The 23,741-nt window shown below is 39.6% G+C and overlaps 1 protein-coding gene across 2 annotated transcripts in view; it reads right to left on the minus strand.

Annotated features, from left to right (window-relative positions):
* Positions 1-322: 322 nt before the first annotated feature.
* ACAN (aggrecan) overlaps positions 323-23,741 on the minus strand; it is a 123,293-nt gene continuing 99,874 nt past the window's right edge. For both annotated transcript variants that reach the window (XM_040414168.1, XM_040414167.1), the window contains 5 exons: positions 21,943-22,101; positions 19,298-19,380; positions 14,019-14,163; positions 7,242-7,424; positions 323-2,715 (listed from right to left, as the gene is read on the minus strand). In XM_040414168.1, the coding sequence (XP_040270102.1) occupies positions 2,636-2,715; positions 7,242-7,424; positions 14,019-14,163; positions 19,298-19,380; positions 21,943-22,101 (650 nt within the window). In that variant the 3' untranslated portion in view covers positions 323-2,635. The remainder of the gene's footprint in view (positions 2,716-7,241; positions 7,425-14,018; positions 14,164-19,297; positions 19,381-21,942; positions 22,102-23,741) is intronic.

A 23,741-nucleotide genomic window follows, 5' to 3' on the forward strand; every position in this document is an offset into this window, starting at 1 on the left:
CCGATATCTACTATTGGTTAAAAAGAGGTCAAAAAGTAATGTTAATAGAGGAAAATAATTGAAATAAACATAAGTGATATTTCTCTGTTTCCATGGGCATGTGCCTAGTTTTCCCTTGGCAACTATGACAACATATAAAAGCTTGTTACCTAGGCCACAGTTACTGTTCCCATCAGTAACATAACTAAAAGAAAATAGAAAATTATGTTTTATTGGCTCAGTGCTTTATTTCATAGGTGTTACATGGTACAGAGTACAGTGCAAAGACTTCTTTGGATAATGCTCATTTGCAATAATAATGGTTATATGGTCCTATCATAAATCCATTGGCTTTCAGTGTATGAAGTCTGTGAGGAGTGTCATGAGAGTATGTTTGACACATACAAGTATAGCATAACAATTTGTCTGCAGTACTATGGGTTAACAATGAAACATTACTGAATTAAAAGCAGTGGCAGATGCCCACCAAGTCTTACTATAGTGAGAGTCCAAATGCACTTGTGTTCCACAAAGCAAATATGCCACAAGGAGGCAGATAAAATTCAATGGTAATCATTTCCAAACCATTTCTTTTACCAAGTTCAAAAATGAAATGATAAAGTTTATTTTTAAGTTAGCTTTGCTGCATTTTGTAAACATCTTCATTATAGGACTTGTCCATATGGAATGTGACTTCAAAAGGTTAACCAAGCTGTTCAGAATCCAAATTGAAATATTTGGGGAAATAACTACCTTTCCTGTGGGTTCCAGACGACCATAAATAGACAAGTATCGCCTATTACCGGAATAAAAACACTTTGGCACAGCCCGAACACTAAGTCTTTGTATCAAAGTTTGTAAGTCACTCAATATACACACAGTATTCACACACCTTTGCCTGGCAGCATATTCATACCTTGGCCCAAATAGATCACGGCAAATCCAGTAAAATAAAATACAACAGGTTTTGCTTTTTTATTTTGCACATTTCACAATTTTTTTTTCTGATGTTACACATTCTTTACTCTGTCTTCTCTCTATGCACGTTTTATACAATATTTGCTTTGCTTTTTACAAAAAAAAATATATATATAGAAAATGTTGTACCTGACATTACAAATAGAGGCTCCTCCAGAACTCTAGGAGAATATTGCAACTCCATTTAAATAAAAAATAGAACTTAGTATTCCAATTGTATTTTTTAATAACATTACATAATTTTTTAATATAAATAGGTGCACGGAAACGTCATGCACTGCACGGTCCCCGGAGCAAAGGTGGGGAAATAGAAGCAAACTGTTTCAGTCCTACTACGGGGAGTCATGAGGTTCTATTAAAGAGACACAGGCACAGCTGGCAATGCAGGGGAAGTAGAGTGCTGGTGGATTGTGTTATCATTTTTCAGAAAACCTGTCCACGTTCTAGTAATAGTCCTCGCCCTATTATAGAGCTATAGTAGGCCCCACTGCAGATTTCATTCAGCCACATGATAGAACATGGCATTGGCCTAGGTGTATCATAGATATGATATCTTGCATTCAAGGTTATGGATGATTTATGAGACACAGACACGCCTTTGTCAAGCATTTCACAAATCCACAGGGTGTCCCAGTGGTCCAATAGATTTGCACATTACAGGGCATGCCAAGCTATATCCTAATAGTATCATAATTTGCCAACATAACAGTTGCACAGACAAGAAGCATTGCATTGTAGAAGACATCTATGAATAGATATACATAAAGGATGGGTGACAAGACAAAGGCTTGTCCAATTGACTCATCCATACATAAGGAAAGAAATAAACTGTAAAGACTAGTTAAGTGCATTGTTACTTAAGTGCAGAGTTAGTATATAATGTGTGTGCAAAAATTTCAGAGCATACTTATACATATGAAGTAAGAATCTATTAGATGAGCAGCGTTGGGCCATGCATGAATGAATCCTTTATAGCAGAAGCCTCCCCTGAAAGGTCTTGTCTTGACAACAAGCTTATCTCTATGGTAGGTCCATACAGATCTATAACATGTACTCCAGCAAAAGCTTTCTGAGCATGACCTTGGTAACCTTTGAGTACAGTGGGAGAGGACTATTCATGGTAACACATATGAAATGTGCCTACTGCTTGTAGCTCAGATACCATTACACAGTTCAAGCACATACGTGGACATTCTGTCTTCTCCATCTCTCACCCACCCCACCCCTTTGTCCTCTCACATTTGAGATACATTCAGCGATTTTTCACAATTTATTTTTTAATTTAAGGTCCTTAATGTGCAATGTATTTGTTTCTATATTTATATTTTTTTATTAAATTCGGCCAGCCTGGAGTTTAAATAATAAAATATTACATTATTATCACATTATATTTAGTTAAGGCAGGGGGGAGAAAGTCTTTATGGCTTCACGTAGCCTTGTCCTATTTCCACTCAACTCTTCCACCCTCCATTAAGAAAGGCACAACATGATCCCTGACAAAGGCACTTCTTTGACCATAAGTTACAATTCTGAAACCTAATTTGCTTTGGTGTTTTTTTTTTTTATATATACAGCTTGGGATTTTCTTCAATATAAACTCCTTATATGACAAAACAAAAAGAAATTGACATTGTTAATATAAATGTTCTTTACAATAAATTTTTTTTGTCTTTTTCTTTTAATGGGTCGTGTTCTGTGCAACTCTGTTAGTGGATTTCGATCGACGTCTAAGGGTTCTCTTGTGTCTGTAAGTGGAAGCTGCAGGAAATAAAACACCGAGAAAAAGAAAACAGAAAAAAAAAAGATTTGTAAGTCAGCTTTATTTCAGAATTATACTTTATTATAGTCGCAATTACTATGTTGTTGTACTGTTGTTAAATGACAAATACCATGAAAATATATGTTACTGACTGCCAGAGATTGTAGTTAGTCACTGTACTTAGCTTCTTTTCAGCAGTCCCATAGAGGGACATGCATATGTGACCATTGCTCCATTCCTTTAGGACACTCAGGGATTCCTATTCTCCCGATTGGTAGGGGTACCAGCACATATCTATCTATCTATCTATCTATCTATCTATCTATCTATCTATCTATCTATCTATCTATCTAAGTTCAGTAGTGGCTAAACAGCTGCAGTATCAGACCCAGTATAATAAATATAAATAAACTTATATAGTGCTTTCCCTGTGTAAACCAAGTGGTGGGTTATGTGCTCACTCGAGTGCTGAAAGGTTTTGAGCACCCACTGCCAGAAGTAATATCCATCCAGTTCTTCATATTTCTCCCAAACAAGTTGGTTTAAAGAACTGGGGAGAAGTGGGATGTTGACCAGGATCTCTACCTCCAGTGCCAAGAGCAGTGCCAGCATCTTCAGGACCTATGGCAGAGCAGGGATCTATAGACTACTGACGTTTCCATTCTCTAGGCCACAGGCTACTTTAGGTAGGGGGGCACTATACACAAAGAAAGGGGCTCTATATAAGGTGAGGGGCGCTATAAACAAAAAGGAAGCATTCTAAAAGGTGAGGAGGTGCTATAAATACATTTGGGGCACTATAAACAAAGAGGAGGTACTTACAAAGGTGAGAAGGCATTAAAACAATGACAGCTGCCTTTCTGCCCCCACACAATACAAATGTTTTTGAAAGGCAGTATTTGTGGGGAGTGTACATCACAGTAGGGCAAATGGAACAGTGACAAGGAATGGAAGTATCAATAGGATTTGTGTAGGTTGGAAAAACATAGGGCAGATGTTGGAAAAACTAAGAGCCAAAGATGTCTGTGTTGCAAATTCTGCAGAGTCAAATAATGACTGGGAGAAGTCTTCATGGTGGTCTGAGCCAAAAATACAGGAAATGTTAATGACTCCAATTGCATTTAATTGTTGAATTTAAATTTAAATAACATTTAATAAACTAGTATCTACCACTTTATGGCCATTGTATGTTGGCAATACTGGTGCTTATATTATATTTCAGTAATAGCAGGGTTACTGTAGGTTTTAGGCTTGTCTGAAGAGGGGGGTTTTCAGGTTTCCTTTGAAAGTTTTGCCTGTAGATAATAGTCTGATATGTTGTGGTAGACAGTCCCATAGTATGGGTAATGCAGAGGAGACATTTTTGAAAGGGCAGATAAAAGCAGAGTAGAGAAGGAGATCTTGTGAGGATTGGAGATTATGTGTGGGGAGGTACTGGGAGATCAGGTAACAAATGTATAGAGGGGACAGGTTGCAAATGATATAAATTGCAAAAAAAGGACCCTTAAAACGTTAATTTTATTAGGATTGAGTTAAAATCACCCTGTTAAATCCACATAGGAACGATAGTTCCCATGGGAAAAAAGTGGCCTGACAAATATTGTACATGTAGTATCCAATTGATGACAAAAATAGTGACAATAAATTCATAAAAAAGGGGGGACAGGGTTATGGGACAGTGTGAGTTGGTAGTATCCTCGTGCATTCCAGGGTCTTATAGGACAGGCACGAGGACAGGGAAACTCCACCATTAGGGGCTGTCCCTGGGCTGAGGTTAAATTATGCCCTCCATAGGGGGAGCTGGGAGTTTGAAGCGCGCTCCAGCATCCTATTTAAATCCCCCCCTTGCAATATTCCTCACTGCTTTATCAAGCACCCTTTTTGAGGCAGCCTGGCAAATGTTGGGGCACTGTACATGTTGGATCCTCTCCTACCAACCTGTCAGGAACATGTGATGTATCTGGTACCCATTTTTAAGTCTGCCTAATCTGTCCCATTATGTGTTCATATTACTATATCAAGCATATTATCAATATAGATGGGACTATTTCTAACTGTTACCAGGGTCTTATAGGACAGGCACGAGGACAGGGAAACCCCACCATTAGGGGCTGTCCCTGGGCTGAGGTTAAATTAGGGCCTGCATAGGCAAAATGCTCCCCGCTCGTTACTACCAACTCTCACTGTCCCATAACCCTGGTTATAGAAAGAAAGAAATATGGAATCTAGATTGTTATACATGGGGAAATCTTGGTGGAGCAGTAATGCTGTATGCAGACATACCTGGGTGATCGAAAGGAGTAAATATGGTATGGAGTCTGGGTAGCTATACATGGGGAAATCTGGGTGGGATAGTAATGCTGAATGCAGACATACCAGGGTTATAGAAAGGAATAAATATGGAATCTAGATAGTTATACATGGGGAAATCTGGGTGGAGAAGTAATGCTGTATGCAGACATACTGTAACGGGGTGCCGAAGGCACACTCGGTCTCCCATCAGCCGCAGACCTGCTGCTTAGCTTCGGGAGCGAGGATCTGTGTTTGGCCTCGTTCCCAGGGCAAATTTGCTAGCTGGGAGGCTCCCTGCTCCTAGGTCTGCCTTGAGCGCCGGGCTGATCACTCGGTGCTCGACTTGTCTGTCTGTCGGTCATGTGACGCTGGCCACGTCACATGACCCTCACTCCCCACTATAAATACAGGTGGCCTGCTGGCTACAGGTTGCCTGTGATTTTCGTTCTATAGGCTGTGTACTTTATTGTTATTTAGCTACCTCTAGAATTGAACCTCGATCCGCCTCTTGACACCTCTTCTGCCTGCTCCCTGTTCCTTGACGCTACCTCTCGGATTTTGACCTCGGCTTGTTTACAGATTTGTCTTTGCCTCTTCCCTTGTTCTGACGTGACCTCCTGGACTGACCTCGGCTAGTTGACCCGCCTCGCCTTCCGTTTTTGTTCTACCTCTTGTCCGCTTATTGTAACTTATCAGTGGCTGTCCTCTTCCCTGCTGTCTCTTTCTATCTGCTTGCACTTAGTAGATTAGGAACTGTTGCCCAGTTGCGCTCCGTCACCTAGGGCGGGTGGTGCAAGTAGGCAGGGACAGGGGACCGGGTGGCAGCTCAGAGAGTGCACCTCCGCTCTATTTTGATTCCTGTGACTCTACCCGTGACACATACATGGGTTATAGAAAGGAATAAATATGGAGTCTGGATAGTTATACCTGGGGAAAGCTGGGTGAAGTGGTAATGTTGAATGCGGACATACCAAAGTTATAGAAATAAGTGAATACGGAGTCTGGATAGTTATACCAGGGCAAAGCTAGGTGGAGCAGTAATGTTGAATGCAGACATACATTGTTTGATTGTGGTATTTTTACATAACAATACATGTACAGCATGTATATGTTTTTTTGAGTGGGTGGGGGACATACATCTTGAGTTTTTTAAGACACTAGTAATGCCCCTGAAAATCCTAGAGATCGGATCTGCAGATCTCTGCATGCTTCTTTTTGAATTGACTGAACGTGACTCTGCTGTTAGTAAAATATTACAGCTTTTTGGGCCACACTTTTAATTTTGCCAAGAGCCACAGTTTGTATAAAACCAGCACTGCCAAGGAGGCATAAAAATGATGTCTTGGAGTGGGTTATGTTGCCCAGGTAGGGAACCTTTTATGTAGGGAATTTTAATCCCACCCTAGCTGTCTGTGGAGCTTTTTCCTTCGGGAAACCACATGGCAAAAGACCTCACCAATGTGATCTACTGGCACTTCAGAAGATCATTTGTGATCCTTCTTGTAGGAGCCACTAGTTCCTTACATCTATGCTCTATTAATATGCTGGCACACTCATGGAACCAAATTCACCTATTCCACTCTTCATTCCAAAAGCAATATCTAATACCAAACCTCTGCCTCTTATTTTACTATACAGTTGTATCCTTGGGTGCCCAGGAAAAGTGAAACAATGCTTTGGTACCTAGCACAGAATCCATTGTGATGATATAGATACAGGGTTGATGACAATCTAAGAAGTTGTAGGGGATTTTATTACAGAATTTTAAAAATTGTGATTGGAATTTCTAGCCTGGCTGTTCTGGATTTCAAGGTGATATTGGATACTAGAAAATGATCTAGTAATGTCTACGTGATATCAACTCATTTTCTATACTGACATTAATAAGGGTAACTTACCTTTAGCTATAGTATAGATAAATCAACCATGCATCATTTGATTTCATACTATGATGATTATATAGGGTATTGTGTTTTAGTCAGCTTTGTTTATATGAGTATAAGGCATAGATTGAGTTTGGATTGGCACACAATAGAAAAATAGTCAGTATATATACAACCTGCCATTAACTTGAATAATCACAGCATCATTAGGACACGTGTCAAAAGGAGAATTGCAGTAGTAGTTATTCACAGCAACAATTAACTGTGTAAATACATGTACCCTGATGTGTATCATATCACGAGTCACCCCAAAATAACAAAAAGTGGAATGACAGATATAGAATACTTACGATCTATGCACTGTATTCTTGGCTCTTCCCACTGCCCACTTGGTAGGCACCGAATTATAGGAACATGACGCTGAAGAAGACCTTGGTTACACTGGTATCGAACTAGTGAGCTGATTTCATATCGCTCCTTCTGTCTTCCTAATGTGTGAGCATTCTCAACCGCTGGAGGATCATTACAAGCCACTAGAGAGGGGGGAGAGGAAATAGATTACAAATATATTCTGGTCACTCTGAATCATAGGCTTTGCTTTTACCTGGGGCAAAGAGATAATTGCCCCTGCCATGCATCTAAATATCCTGTCCACATCACGTTTTTTCATCCCACGATTTAACATATACATGAGGAACAAAAGGATACAAAACCATAGTATACTATGCTTTTCAATCCTGGAAAGTCCGGCAAAAATGTGTGTGTTAGGGCTCATTCAGATGACCATATTTGTTTTGCGGTCCACATATTGCGGATCTGGAAAACACAGATACCAGCCGTGTGCGTTTCACATTTTGTAAAACACACACAGCCAAGCCAGCCCTATGATAAAAATGCCTATCCTTGTTCGCATTTGCGGACAAGAATAAGACATATAAAAAATGTTTGGGGGGCCAGGGAAACGGAAGTATCAATGCGGACAGCACACAATTTGCTTTCCGTATCTTTTGCGGCCCCATTAAAATGAATGGGTCTGCATCCGTTCTGCAAAATTGTGGAACGAATGCGGACACATAAATACGGTCATGTCAATGAACCCTTAAATGGATGTTTTTAAACTGGAACCCTAAAGTGGTGGATGCCACTGCACGGCATCTATTAGAGGCATCAGTTTAACGTATAAGTCATGTGTATATGTTAAATGTGGGACAAAAGGATGAAAATATATGATTAATATTGCAGTAAGAAAAAGAAATATGGTAGGGAGGAAGGAGAAAGAAGAACTGATCTGCCAGGCCAGTATCTATGTTTCCAGTGGTCAGTCCAGGTAATGAGCAGTAGCTGCAGTGCGGTACACATGCTTTAAGCTGTATGTATAATAGCACCCTTACAGTAGATGTCACACAGCTGTACTGGATGTCTATTGGAAAGCACTGGTGTGCTAGGTAGAATGGAATGGCTAAACCCAAGTTTGAATTGGAAGGGCAATAAATGTTTTTGGCTCAGCGTGGTAAGTGCATGCGGTTATTGCTTTTTGCAGGCAGCACCTGTACGTTTAAGTGTAAAGTACCATAACAGCGTGCTGATATTGTGGCCTAGCCACACATGTAATAGGACTCTTATAGACAATGCCTTTCCTTTGTCACCCTGTTTATCTTGAAATAAGTACATTTACTTGTTTACTTAAATAATGATTTGAACTATAAAACATCAAAGTCTCAGGGAAATTTCTTCTAAGGGCACATTTACAAGACAGGGACATAAAATGTCTGTTAAACCGGATAAACATGTATGCATCCACTGTCTGGCCTTTTATCCATTTTTAACATCCATTAAAAACTGACATTGTAAACGGAGGAATTTCATTGGCCTTTTTTTCAAATATCAACTCCTGCAATGCTCTTAGTATACATTATGCCCCTCCATGGTGTCCTCAGTATATATAATGCCCCTCCGGACATGCCCCCCGGTGTATTAAATGCCATCATAGTCCCCTTGTATAATAAATGCTATCACAGTGGCCACATTATTTTAAAAGGACCCCATAATGCCCCCAGTATTATAAATGGTCCCCATAATGCCTCCATTATCTATAATAGCCCCCATAGCGACCCCACAATAATGACAAAAAATTAAAAATACTTAACTCATCAGAGGCATGGCCGGGAGCACTTGCTATGCACTGGAGGCAGCAGGACCTGCCACTTCCAGTGTGATCATGTGATCCTGGGAGGAGCAAGTGTTCTCAGCCAGGCCATTTTTAACGGCCAGTTAGACATAAGTGCACCTGTTCACACTGATTTCAGTGGTGTCCATGTGGCATGTCCTACTTTTGGATGGAAGATATGGGCCGTTAAAGAAAAATGAATACCTCCATAGATTGCAATGGTTATGCCATTTTTCACGTGTGAGTAATGAATAGTGTTGGGAGAGCATGCTCGGCCGAACAACATTTTGACTCGAGCATCGCAATGCTTGGCACATTGCGATGTTCGGCCGAACACCACGTGTGCTCGAGCGCGATGCTCGAATCTCCTCTCCGCACGTTTGTTGGCTGCTACAGTACTGGCACTCACTGTAATGCCATAACGATGTTGGTTACTGGCATTACAGTGATTGGCTGGCCGAGACGCGTCATCAGGTGCTATATATCACCCAATGGCATGTGGTTCGGCTCAGTCTTAGTCAGGGAGAGCTGCAGCAGAAGGGACAGATAGAGTAGGGACAGGAATTATTATTTTTTTTTCAGGCAGGGTTTAATGTTGAAAGGTGTTAGAGACTCAAAAGTCCTTTTAAGGACTATTGTTTTATCTGGCTGCAATATATATTATTAGCGCAACCTGTGACATTACCTGCGCTACATCTACTGTGATATTCAGTGTAATTTTTTCTTAGCCGCTGGTGACAGCGACATTATCTGCGCTACATCTCCTGTATAACGTTTGCGAATCCTAAATATCTGTGACATTCAGTGTGATTTTTTTGCGCTTACATAAAGTGCTCGATCAACACTAGTAATGAACTATTAATAACTGACATATATAAACATCTGTAATAAACATTATTACAATGGTTCTATAAGAGTTAACAAGCAGTGGATTCTACTTTGGCACATTTCCCCTCAGTTTGGTTGCTAGGCTCATGAGCATGGCAGCTGCCTCCTCACTTTACTGTGCCAACCATGGATAGTAAAGTCAACAGTTCCCAGGCTGCCATGGAACTGGTACTGTGCTATAAATAATAGCTACCTTCATTTATTTTCTTGTAAATAATGATACAATGTCTCCCTATTATCCTTCCCTAGATGTATCGGCCAGCATATTTATATACCCTTCTGGGTTTTTCTTAGTTTTCGGTGCTTAGCAACAATATTAAAGAGGATTTTCCTTAAACAAAACATGTTTCATTTGAAAGAGGCACAAGGCATTTCTCTTTGTAAGAGGCACTAAAAGAAAGCAAATAATGGGAAAGTACCCACAAGAAGTTACTGCTGCTCCATTAAACGTGGCTGTACATTTTCTGTTTCACCATTTTATGGTCTCCTAAATGCAGTTTGTAGAGACACCATTTTCACTACTTTAGTTGAAATGGTACATTCTAACTCAAAATTTTAGTTGTTACTTTGCAATAGTGAGCTGGCTGTCAGAATCAGGGTACATTTACATGACCGTGTTTTCAGTCCGTGTCTTACTGTCTTATCTTTTTGTGGATTGCACGCGGAGTCGTAGACCCATTAATTTTTATAGGGCTACAAAAAATGCAGACAACACAAGGAATTCATCCATGGGCCATGCAGCAAGTTATAGAACATGTCCTATTTGTCCATTTTGCGGACAAGAAAAGTCATTTTGACAATCGGGCCAGCGAAAGTTCAGGATGCATCCGTATGTTGCGGATCCGTGATTTGCATACTGCAAAATGGATGCGGTTGTGTGAAAGTCGCCTTAGGCTCCCTTTTTGTGGGACACATTTGTATTGAAAAGTACAATTAATTAGACCTTTCTAAACAGTAATAAGTATCCCAGAAAAACGCAAGCCAAAAGGACACTCTTTTGTGATATTTTGGGCCCACAATAAGCTATGGATAAGTTTCATGTACAGGACAAGTGATGTGAACATAGCCTTACCAGCACACTTAGGCCTCTTTCCCATGGTAGTGTTTTGTATCAGCATTTTTAAGCCAAGAACGGGAGTGGAACCTAAACATAGGAAAACTAAAATAGATAGATTTGCACCTCTTTTTGTGCTCTGAATGCACTCCTAGGTTTGGCTTACAAATACTGATGCACAATACTGACCAGAATAGCGCTAAGGTTATCCACCTGCTGAGAAAAAGTCTGTACATTTCTAGCATAACTTGACCTTTGCATTGAAATTTTTGCTGCGGATTTCCTCTGCAGTTTTCTCCCTTTGCAATACAGAGAGAAAAATCTGCAGCCTATTGGCAACAAATTCTGCATCGAATATTTTAACATCCTTTAGGTGAACTAAATTGACTTCCAATTTTTTGGTTCTCAGGACTACAATAGATATATAGGGTACAGGTGAATGCAAAAAGGATTGTGACTAGGGATGAGCGAATCGACTTCAGATGAAACATCTAAAGTCGATTCACATAAAAACTTTGTTACAATACTGTACGGAGCAGGAGCGCCATACAGTATTAGAATGTATTGGCTCCGATGAGCCAAAGTTATTGCTTCGTGAAATCTCACAAAACTTCGGGTAATAACTTCATAAATGAATTTGTACTGTAAAAAAACATTTCCCGAACTCAGGTTTGGTTCCAAGTGGTACCTGGAAATGTTTTTTTACAGTACAAATTAATTTATGAAGTTATTGCGCGAAGTCTCGCGACACTTTGCGAAGCAATAATTTTGGCTCATTGGAGCCAATACATTCTAATACTGTACGACCACCCTGTAATCCACTAGTGGCAGCCCTGCTTGCACATTATAGGAAAAAGTGTCGGCCTCTCTGGTGGCCGCGACCGTGAAAGCGCACATAGGCTGGTGCTTTTTTTCTATAATGTGCTAGCACGGCCACTGCTGATTGATTTCAGGGTGGTAATAACCATGGAAATAAGCAGTGTATAATGTGATGGAAAAATAAATCCAGCCAGCAAAGGAGGCAATATGGACAATCACAATACATTAGTAAGTGCCTTGTATTAAATTCCTCTACATGATAAATGCCACTTGCTGAAGGACACAACCCCTTTAAATAATAAAATCCCAAAAACGAATAATTCAGTTTTGTTTATATTACCCCTAATATATTTAACCTAAACTAAATAAATCTATACTTGATTCAATCCTGTATTGTAGATATCTTGTAGAGAATTTCGGAGGCTCTGTCACAAGGATCAACCCTATTAAACCAGACATGCTGGCTGGTAGGGCTCATCATGCTGATTAAGGGTCCATTCACACGTCCGCAAAATGGGTCCACATCCGTTCCGCAATCTTGCGGAACGGGTGCAGACCCATTCATTTTCAATGGGGCCGGAATGTGCTGTCCGCATCCGCATTTGCGGATCCGCACTTCCGCATCCGTGCTTTCGTTTTTGCAAAAAAATAGAACATGTCCTATTCTTGTCCGCAATTGCAGACAACATTAGGCATTTTCTATTATAGTGCCGGCGATGTGCGGTCCACAAATTGCAGAATGCACATTGCCAGTATCCGTGTTTTACGGATCCGCAGAACACTTACGGACGTGTGAATGGACCCTAAAACAATACCTTTTTATTGTCTGTATGCTAAACAGCTGCAGACAAATCTGTGTTTTTATTCATATGCAAATATATGCAGAGCACCCCCTGTGCTTTGCACATTCTCCCCTCCTCTTTATTGACAGGGCTGGACAGGCTGAGGGCAGAGCTGTATCCTAGCTTCTATATATCATACACTCTATGTACTATAGCTTCACCACACTGAGATCTGTTTATTTACAGGCACAATATATGATTATAAAAACCAGCAATACTAAATAGCTTTTTCATTCTTAATATGATAAGGATATAGGGGGATATTTATCAAACTAGTATAAAGTAGAACTGGCTTAGTTGTCCATGTCAATCAATCAGATTCCACCTTTTATTTTGGACAGCTCCTTTTAAAAATGAAAAGTGAAATCTGATTGGTTGCTATAGGCAACTAAGCCAGTTCTACTTTACACCAGTTTGATAAATATCTCCCATAGACTTTTATTAAAGTAAAATGTGGAAGAAAAATAAGTCTCTCTCAGGATTCAAACATGGGATCTCAACATGCAAAACCAAGCACTTAACACAAAGCTACAGGATTACTACATAGAGGTGCATATTTTTCTATTCTTAGAAGCTATCACATATTACTGGTGTCTTTCTAATCATATATTGTGCTTGTGAATAAAGAATTAATATGTAGATTAGCTTTCTGAGCAGATCTCAGTGTGGTGAAGCTATAGTACATAGTGTATACGATATTGACTTGCTAGCACAAAGCCGTTGGACACAGATCTGCCCTCAGCATGTCTAGCCCTCTCAATCTAGGGGAGGGGGGGTGTGCAGAGCACAGGTGGTGTGTTACAAAGCAGTGCTCAAAGGATTCAGCCCTGCCTCCTGGTGCTCTAACTTTCATTACATTAGCATATGAATAAAAATGCAGATTTTTCTGCAGCTGTTTAGCATACAGACAAAAGAAAGGTATAGTTTTAATCAGCATGATGAGCCCTATCAGCCAGTATGTCTGGTTTAATAGGGTCCTGGTGACAGAGACGCTTTAATCATTCCCCTTACGGCAGTTTTCTGGTGTAAAAAAGTTGAATTTGTGACATTTTAAATGCCAGTGCACCTAAATTGCCGTTGCTACTTTCTGAAAATGGTGCAGAGTGTTGGTCAGACCATCATCCCGGCACATTTATCAGCATTTACACCAGTTTTCTGGCATAAACGATGACTGACTTTGGGTGCAACTGCCAGAGGATGTCCCTAATTCTGACAAGGCATGCACCTTGATAAATGAAGCGCATGCTCTGACGACGCAGGGGATACCGAAGTACAACATCTTTTAATTCCCCCACATGTGTTTTAAGTTGCATTAAAAAAAAACTGAAATATTATTTGTACAGATATAACTAAGTACCTGTTCCCTTCTTGCATGTAAATGGAAGGTGGTAATTGCAGGGCACATCGTTCCATTCGCCTCTCTCATGCCAGATCATCACCACACAGTCTTCTCCTGTGGCAAAGAAGTTATCTGGCTGGTTTGGTCTCCAATTTTCATATAGCTAGTAGCAAAAAACATGGAACATCATGAAAGCTTGAAGGAGGGAAATCAAATTGTCTTAGTTTAGACTAAAATATGTAAAGGCTGTGGCAGGTGTTTATTGAACACAACAAGGCCATATTAGACACACTAAAGTATTTCCCCAGATTAACCCCTTCTACCCCGGGCCAGTTTTCACTCTTCTGCCCAGGTCATTTTTTGCAAATCTGTCAGTCATTTTTTGCAAATCTGTCATGTGTCACTTTATGTGGTAATAGATTTGGAACACTTTTATGTATCCAAGCCATTCTGAGATTGTTTTCTCGTGACACATTGTACTTCATAATAGTCATAAATTTGAGTCACTATATTTCACCTTTATTTATGAAAAAATCCCAAATTTACCTCAAATTTTGAAAAATTCGCAATGTTCTAAATTTCTATTTCTCTGCTTTTAAAACAGAAAAGGATACCTCATAAAATATTTATTACATAAACATTCCCCATATGTCTACTTTATGTTGGCATCATTTTGAAAATGTAATTTTCTTTTTTTATGAAGTTAGAAGGCTTAGAAGTTTAGAAGCAATTCACAAAATTTTTAAGAAAATTTCCAAAACCCACTTTTTAAGGACCATTTCAGGTCTGAAGTCACTTTGTTAAGCTTACATAGTAGAAACCCTCCATAAATGACCCCATTGTAGAAACTACACCCCTCAAGTTACTCAAAACTGATTTTCCAAACTTTGTTAACCCTTTAGGTGTTCCATAAGAATTAAAGGGAAATGGAGATAAAATTTCTAAATTTCACTTTTTTAGCACATTTTACATTTTAATAAATTTTTTTCTTTAACACATCAAGTGCTAAAACGCAATATTTATTACCCTGATTCTGTAGTTTACAGAAACACCCACATGTGGTTGTAAACTGATGTAAGGGCACACGGCAGGGTGCAGAAGAAAAGGAACTCCATATGGTTTTTGGTAGGCAGATTTTGCTGGACTGGTTTTTAGATGCCATGTCCCATTTGAAGCCCCCCTGATGCACCCTTACAGTAGAAACTCCAAAAAGTTACCCCATTTTGGAAACTAGGGGATAAGGTGCCAGTTTTATTGGTACCATTTTTGGGTACATATGATTTTTTGATCATTCATTATTACACTTTATGGGGCAAGGTGACCAAAACATTGTTTTTTTCACAGCGTTTACCTGAGGGGTTAGGTCATGTAAAATTTTTATAGAGCAGATCGTTACGGATGTGGAAATACCTAATATGTATACTTTTTCTTATTTATTTAAGTTTTACACAATAATAGCATTTTTGAAACCAACAAATGATGTTTTAGTGTCTCCATAGTCTGAGAGCCATAGCTTTTTTTTTTTTACCGATTGTCTTATGTAGGGTCTAATTATTTGTGGAATGAGGTGACGGTTTTATTGGTACCATTTTGTGGTACATACGCCTTTTTGATCGCTTAGTGTTGCACTTTGTTATGTAAAGTGCCAAAATGGCTTTTATTGACGCAGCTTTTATTTTATTTTTTTACAGTGTTCACCTGAGGGGTTAGGTCATGTGAAACTTTTATAGAGCTGGCTGTTACGGATGCGGAGATACCTAATATGTATACTTTTTATTTATTTATTCCACTTTAACACAATAATAGCATATTTGAAAGAAAAAAATTATGTTTCAGTGTCTCGATGTTCTGAGAGCTATAGTTTTTTTCTTTTTTGAGCGATTTTCTTATTTAGGGTCTTATTTTTTGCGGGATGAGGTGATGGTTTTGTAGGTACCATTTTGTTCTACATTCGCCTTTTTGATCGCATGGTATTGCACTCTTTGTGATGTAAGGTGACAAAAATGGCTTTTTTTTTTACACCGTTTGTATTTTTATTTTTTTTATGTTGCTTATCGGACGGGGTGGACTATGTGATATATTTAAAGAGCCGGTCATTATGGACGCGGCGATACTTAATATGTATGTTTTTTTCCTATTTTTTTATTATGAAATCTGGGGAAAGGGGCGTTGTTTTCTTTTTTTTTACTTGAAACTTTATTATTTTTTATTAAAAACACTTTTTTTAACTTTTTTTTTAAACTTTATTTCTGTCCCACTCTGGAAATTCAACTTTTGGGGGTCTGATCCCCTCTTTAATGCATTACAATACATCTATATTGTAATGCATTGCCTGTTAGCATATTACACAGAGTAATACACTAACAGGTTGCCTAGCAGACCCAGCCTGAGGCTGGATCTCCTCGGCACCCGTAGAAAACAGGTCCCGATGCCATGCAAGGCATTGGACAGCCTTTGCACAGCATTGGGCTGCCTTGTCACCCATCGGGTCCCCGTCACAGCAGCGCAGGGACTCGATGGGCTCCCTCACCCGCAGCAAACCCCTTCTATGTCACCGTCAGTGCTGACCGCAGCATAGAAGGGGTTAATCCGACGGCATCGCTGTAAACAGCGATGCCAGCAGATACAGCAGGGGTCCGGCTATCAGGGACTGCCGGACCCCTGCAGTGATCGGGCGAGCACCGCTCCGGTGCCCGCCCGATCACCATGACGTACTATTACGTCAAAATGCGGGAAGTCACTGAGTCCCTGTGACGTAATAGTACGTCACATGTCGGGAAGGTGTTAAAAGCTCCAGCTCTGTAATCTGCAAATAGCACTCTGATTCTGATCTGTTTAACATATTCCAATAAACAAAATTGTAAACTTCTTCCAGGATGAACTTGAGTCTGTAGTCTGAGGGAACCAGGCTGTTTTATTTAGTCCTACCCTTGTCAGCAAGGAGCCCTCCAGGTGGAGTTACCCATGATAAGATTTAGGTTATGAAACACTAACCTTCGTCTGGAAGTTCTGAGTGATATAAACAAAGTTTTGTAATGCAGTGCGCAATGCCCCACAGGACTTCTGCAAAGGGTTAAATATCGCTATTCTTGCTAAATTAAATATTGAAATTTATTGTTAAACCACTCATTTCATTATAAACTGTGTATACCTAATAGCAATGTATAGTTAACACTGGCAAACCTGTTTAGGCTACCAGTGTGACAGGCCGCATCCACTGCCGGTAGTTAGTTGTGGAGTCTTAGCAGAGCAGAGCTACAGACAAGACCTACATCTGCAAGCTCCTGCAGACTAGGCTCAAGTCCAGAGAACCTTTCAATTTGAGACTACAGCTGCCAAGAAAGCAACTTTATCATGAGAGCACCCCTGAGGATAAGAGTCCAGTTATATTAGAACTTCCAGAACCACAATGGTTGTGCAAGATAATGACAGTAAGGTATTCACTCATTTATGGCATTAAATACATTAATGCTGTGGAAAGGGTTCATTATCTCTGGCACCCGTTTCACTGAATTAGAATTCTGCACCCCTCAGCCTGGGAAATACAGTACTGATTTTGAGGGTTTTGCATGCCTGTCAATTTGGGAAGATTGCAAAATGTTTAGAGTGAGACTCAATGACCATTACTTCTATCATTGTTGTCACCCATACCCATTGCCTTTTGCTGCTATATCTACTACTACTCCCATCATGGATTTAGTAAAGAAAGACTTTATATATTGCAACCAATGGGCCTGATTATTGACTCTATCATCCATCCTCTGGCCATGCATCTGGACTCCTGCCTGGCACCATGCCAGTCACAACATAAAAGACACCCTAACTACCATCAGGCAGGAGCATCATAAAGTCAGGGAGTGCCACAAGGGAAGAAAGGGTGGTCCCTCAACTCAATGTGCATTGCCCAGGGAGAGCCAGGGTGAAGATTGCCACCATGAACTATGAGTACCATCATCATAGCTACTACAACTTTGCCTATTCTCGCTTCCTCCTGTGGGTTGCTGCAAGTGCTGAACTGTACTGGCCAATGTGTTCATGAAATGAAATGGTTACTCCTCCCTCACTATGCCCCCTGCCTGTGATTGATTTCTTCTATGAAGCTGATAGAGAAGAACTATTAGATCTATAGGGGTCCTAACGCTGTGAATCCCACTGGTCACAAGGATGGGATCTATCAGTTAGGTACAGATCTGCAGGAAGCTTTGCAATCTGGCTGAGACATCCCTGGGAAATATTTGTTGTGGGTGAGCATCATCCTGCTGAAAAAGACCAGTAGAACTTTTATGGTTTCTTGTGGCAAGACCCTTTATCTAGTCAGACCACACCTGTAATAATTTACATATCTGTCTGAGACATAACTGCATGCTGAGTTTTGCAGCAATCCAATATTTTTATCTGGATGCGCTATTTTTTATCAATGAGTGTAAATGATAACGTCCCCATTATAGTCAATGGGGACGGAGCGGCGGCCCGGGGGCACGGCGAAATAGCCGCAGGACGGATCCGACATGGTGAACAGCATGTCGGATCCGTCCTGCCGCAAGTGTGAAAGTACCCTTAGTAGGTATGTAAGTTATGTATCAATATGTGGGTATGGATGAAACTTTATCTGTTTTTGAAAAAATAAACTAAAACTAGATACTACAAGTTATAGAAACAGTAGAAATGCTTAAAGCGATTGTCTGGGTTACAGATATTGATCACCTATCCTCAGGATAGGTGATCAATATCTGATTGGTGGAATGTGATCGAAGCAGAAGCCTCCATACACTGTGTAGTTTCTGGCACCGGCACACTTCACAACAGTTGAACAGGAACTGAGCTGCAGCAGCCTGGCATGGTCACTACACCATGTGCAGAGCTGTGCTCTATACACAGTAAAGTTTCCGGTGCCACAGCTGCTCGAAACAGCTGATCAGTGGGGGTGATGAATGAAGGAACCCCACCAATCTGCAATTAATGACCTATCCTGATGATGACCCATCAATATCTGTAGCTCTGACAACTCCTTAAACTAAATTATTGCGAAATGCAGTGGTGAGAACTAATAATGGTAAGACCAAAAATACAACATTTGAACTAACTTCAGCATTAATATTATTCACATTTTTCATTTGCTCTCCACTTTACCTACATTTCTTTTTCTTTTGGAGGAAGTTTATGAGGAATTTGTATAAGATTAGATAAAGAGGTTTTAATTTTTCTCGGAAAGTAAATGTAGCACGGCTGTAATACCAGACATAGCCCATGGACCAAAAGGGCGCTTTAGTTATGATCACATAGTTTATAACACTTACCATAGGACTGCCATCAGACCAACGGAAGTCATTCTCGAGAGTTTTATCATTGAGTCCGATCCATTGATAGTCTTGTGCATTGCCTGTTATTCATTAAATACAATTAATAAACATTCAGGTTAGACTGAAAAGATTATAGCGAGGTTTATGCAGAGGTATGAATACTGTATATTTTGCAGCAATGGTTTTAAAAAAGAAAAACAAAATACTTAATTGCCACACTGGCCTGGGTTTTGTACAGCCCCTCCCCTCTCCTATGAGTGATGGCTGTATTGGTCTACTGATTGAATGCTACAGCCAACACTCATAGCAGAGGGGAGAGGTCCTCCAAATGTTAAATATATAATATATATAAAAAAAATTACGGTAATGTACACTGAATATTAAACCTATTTATATTTAAAATGAAAATGGTGGTCATTTACTTCAAAGATTTATTCATTCATATTAATTTATTCAGAGAGTGCTTCTTATACATTTCTAACACCTTAAATTCAGACACATGCATATAGACCTTCAGTGCATTTTGGTATATTGAGGACTTGTGCTAAAATAAAAAAATAAAGTTTTCCTCTATCAATAACCCATAATGAGAAAGTAGAAAACTGGATTTTAAAAATGTTTGCAAATTAATGAAACATGAACATTTTTTAATTTGCATGGAGATGGACCCTTTGCTACCCTGTTTCCCCGAAAATAAGACAGTGTCTTATATTAATTTTTGTTCCCAAAGATGCGCTTCAGATTTTCAGGGATGTCTTATTTTTCCATGACACAGGGGGATCAGAAGGGGGAATCAAAATGGCACAGGGGATTACCATTTTAGTACCCCTTTCTGATCCTTATGTGTCATTTTGATTCCCCCCTCTGATCCCCCTGTGTCATTTTAAGTGATCCCCCTCCCCTGTGCCAGCGGACAGTGGATTATTTAGTCTCTCCTCCCCTCCCACTTTCACCAGACATCCCCCACCACTTTATCAGACATTTCCCCCCCCCCACTTCAGTCACCACTGTGTGTCCATGCCGACCAGATTCCACACAATGTGCCCAACTCCTGCCCTGTGCGACTCACTCAGTGTCTAATTGTGAGTCAGGCAGACTCAGTCAGGGCAGAGCGAGCAGCAGGCGGCAGCTTGTCCTGGATTTAGAGCGGCCTCGCACTGCCTGCACTCTGGCTGCGCTGCGGCTAATCAGTGAGCTGCACGACGGCACCCGCAACTACGTTCCAGAGGAGTCACACGCCTTACAGTAGCTTCGGGGGCCTTATATTCCGGGGGCCTTATTATTGGGGAGGCCTTATGTTCAGGGGTGGCCTTATTATCGGAGGGGTCTTATTTTCGGGGGGATGCCTTATATTGCAGCGAGAGGCAAAATTGGAAGTAGGTCTTATTTTCGGGGGATGTCTTATTTTTGGGGAAACACGGTATGACACTTGAAATTTTGCTCTGGTGGACTCACATTTCTCTTGAGCATCTTGGAGATGTTTCTACACCTTGAGGTTACCTTTGGTAAATTTAGTTGATTGGACATGATTTGGAAAGATACACTTGTGTCTATTGAAGGTCTCACAGCTGACAACGCATGTCGCACAGCTGACCTCAAATACATGATTATGTGGTGGCACAGATCTGGTGCAGGGTACAAAACATTTCTGCCTGCTGTCCTGAAAGTTCCTAGGAGAAAAAGTGGCCTCCATAATTATTAAATGGAAGAAGTCTGGAACAACCAGGACTCTTCCTAAAGCTGGTCACCCCACCAAACTAAGTAATCAGGGTATAAGGACATTGGCAAGAGGTGACCAAGAACCCAATGGTCACTCTGGATGAGCTCCAATGATCCTGTGTGCACATAAGAGAAAACTTTCAGAAGGTCAACCATCACTTCAGCATTCCATCTGAGCTTTATGGCAGAGTGTCCAAAAATAAGTCTCTCCTCAGCAAAAGACAAATGAAAGTTTACAAAAAAAAGCACCTAAAGAACTCTCAGACTGTGAGTAATTCTCTGGTCTGATGAAACCAAGATTGAACTTTTTGTCCTCAAATCTGAGCGTCATGAGGTATTGAGTGTAGAATAATAGGGGAAAACTTAGATTTTTTCAATTTTAGCAAAAGGCAAAAAACATAACAAAATGTGAAAAAAATTTAAAGGTCTGAAGACTTTCCAGATGCACTGTATGTAAATTCATCTTTGGAGCTGCAATTAACTTACACAAAAAGTGGCAAATAACAGTAATTTTAAATGCTCCAGTTTAAACTTTTTTTTTTTTTAGCTAGTAGGATGCTTTTCAATAATCATAGTTTAGGCCAGAGATAGGTTTCTGTCTCAGAGATACACCAAAGAAATCATATTATAGTTAAACTCAGTATTAATTATAAACTTTTAAAAAAATATTTGATTCTGTTTTTAATTTTTTATGTGGCTATCAGTATATGAAAATTTAGAAGTATTCCAGTTTTTACATTGGTCACTAAAAGCATAGGTGTAATTTCCTATTTTCTGTAGCACAGATTTCAGCTTTGGTGTCTAGACTGGGATAGGGTCAATTCATTTGCAATTGGCTTCCCTAACACAACAAAATGTATATAAGAGCCTATTTCATACAGCCACACAACTAGCAAGACATAAGTCACCAAAACGCTACTGACCATTCACAAATTCTTGTTCTTCAGGGGTCAAGATGCTAGATAGATGTGACTGATGGCTACGACAAAGGTTTTCTGCATCCACCCAGGTTTCCCTTTCTGAGAAGTGTTTATAGCAGTGTCCTTGGAATTTGGTCCATCCTTCATCACACATCTCAAGATCTAAGAAATATGAGAAAAGATTAAAGTGAGGAGAAAACATCAATAGGTTGAATTACGTGCCACCTCAGGTCTTCTTTCAGGATTTCCAAGGAGATATCAGAACCTGTAAAATCCAAAATGACACTGACATCAGGGAAAACAGAGAGGACGTTAATGAGTTTCTTTTACCTGAGGTTCTTGAGTATCAAAAAGAAAGAATCAGACCACCGCACCCAGGCATACAGAAATGAATGACTTACGGAAGTAAGAGAGAAAAAGATTTCAACTGCAGGTACCTTTCAAGATGCCATTTAAGCATATGATGCTCAGGAAGATTTAGAGATGAAGCTAGAAATAATTATAATAATAAATATTTTATGATCCCTGAGAAAATAAAATTATGTAAATGATGACAATGAGTCAGATTTACTAATCATGTTCTTAAAAACCCCAATATCTGGTGGTGGATCCGCCGAAAAACTGCAAAAAAACAACAGAAAATGGCTGCTGCGGAGTTTCTTATATAGTAAGGGGTAGGCAACTTTCCTATTGGTTGCTAGGGATGTTGGTAAGCTCAGACAAAGACATTGTAGCCTTCTCATTGGCCCACAAGCAAGAAGGGAGGTTACTGATTAAAAAAAAATCTAGAATATTCGCGATTACGAATATATAGCATTATATTCTACATCTTCGTGAATTCTCGAAGTGCTGATTTTTGCAATAAATATTTGTGATTAGAGTAACTAATATATTTGCCTCAACAAATGGGCAACAAATATGGCCCACAAGATACTGAGTAGCATCAGGGTTCCTAAGATAGATGTACTTTGTCAACACTTCAGTCACAGACATAGTATTAGGACTCAACGTAACATTTTCATGCTGCCAATTCATTACAACTAACTTATTAAAATCTTGCTTCAATTAATTATGTAATAAATGTTTGCAGTAATAGTTATCTATTATGGTGAAAACATGTAAATTATTTATTAATTTAGCTTCTTCCTACATCTAAACAACCAATTGTCTAAATTAGATATGGAAATGATCATTTTCATTCTGTAGTATAAAATATATTTTCAGTTTGTTATCATTTGTCAGTGTATCATATAAATGTAAAAGGGCAAATATGGTCTTTTAATCTCCACAAATTAAAAAAGTGAATGTTCTTTTTATATAGCTCCTGGTTTAAGTGGGCGGGGCTATCAAATTGGCGAATATTAGGCCTCATTTATCATCCTCTTATTGGCAGAAATGGCTCAAATTTTTGCGATCAATAAAGCCATCCTATGTGGTGGTACTTTGTGTAAAAAGTCACATTTATGGCATAAAGATACGACTTTTTGTCAAAAAGTCGCATTTATGAAAAGAAACACAACTCATCGTGGGAACAAGTGATAGGTAAGTATTAAAATAGGATGCATTTATTTTTTCTAATATAAATGAGCTTAACAACAGGGTTTTCTCAGTAAATTGACATTCAACAATACAAAACAATTACAAAAACGCCCCAAGTCTGAGACAAAAGTCGCAATTTGGCACAGAAAATGTCGCAAAGTGGTGTGTGCCTTTTTATATATGAGGTAAAACAAATCACCACTTTTGATTTGTAATGTTAATATTTTTTTGCCCCAAATTACGCCATTATTGAGGAAAGTGAC

The sequence above is a fragment of the Bufo bufo genome, chromosome 1 (assembly GCF_905171765.1).
Source record: "Bufo bufo chromosome 1, aBufBuf1.1, whole genome shotgun sequence".
In the NCBI taxonomy this organism is placed as follows: Eukaryota; Metazoa; Chordata; class Amphibia; order Anura; family Bufonidae; genus Bufo; species Bufo bufo.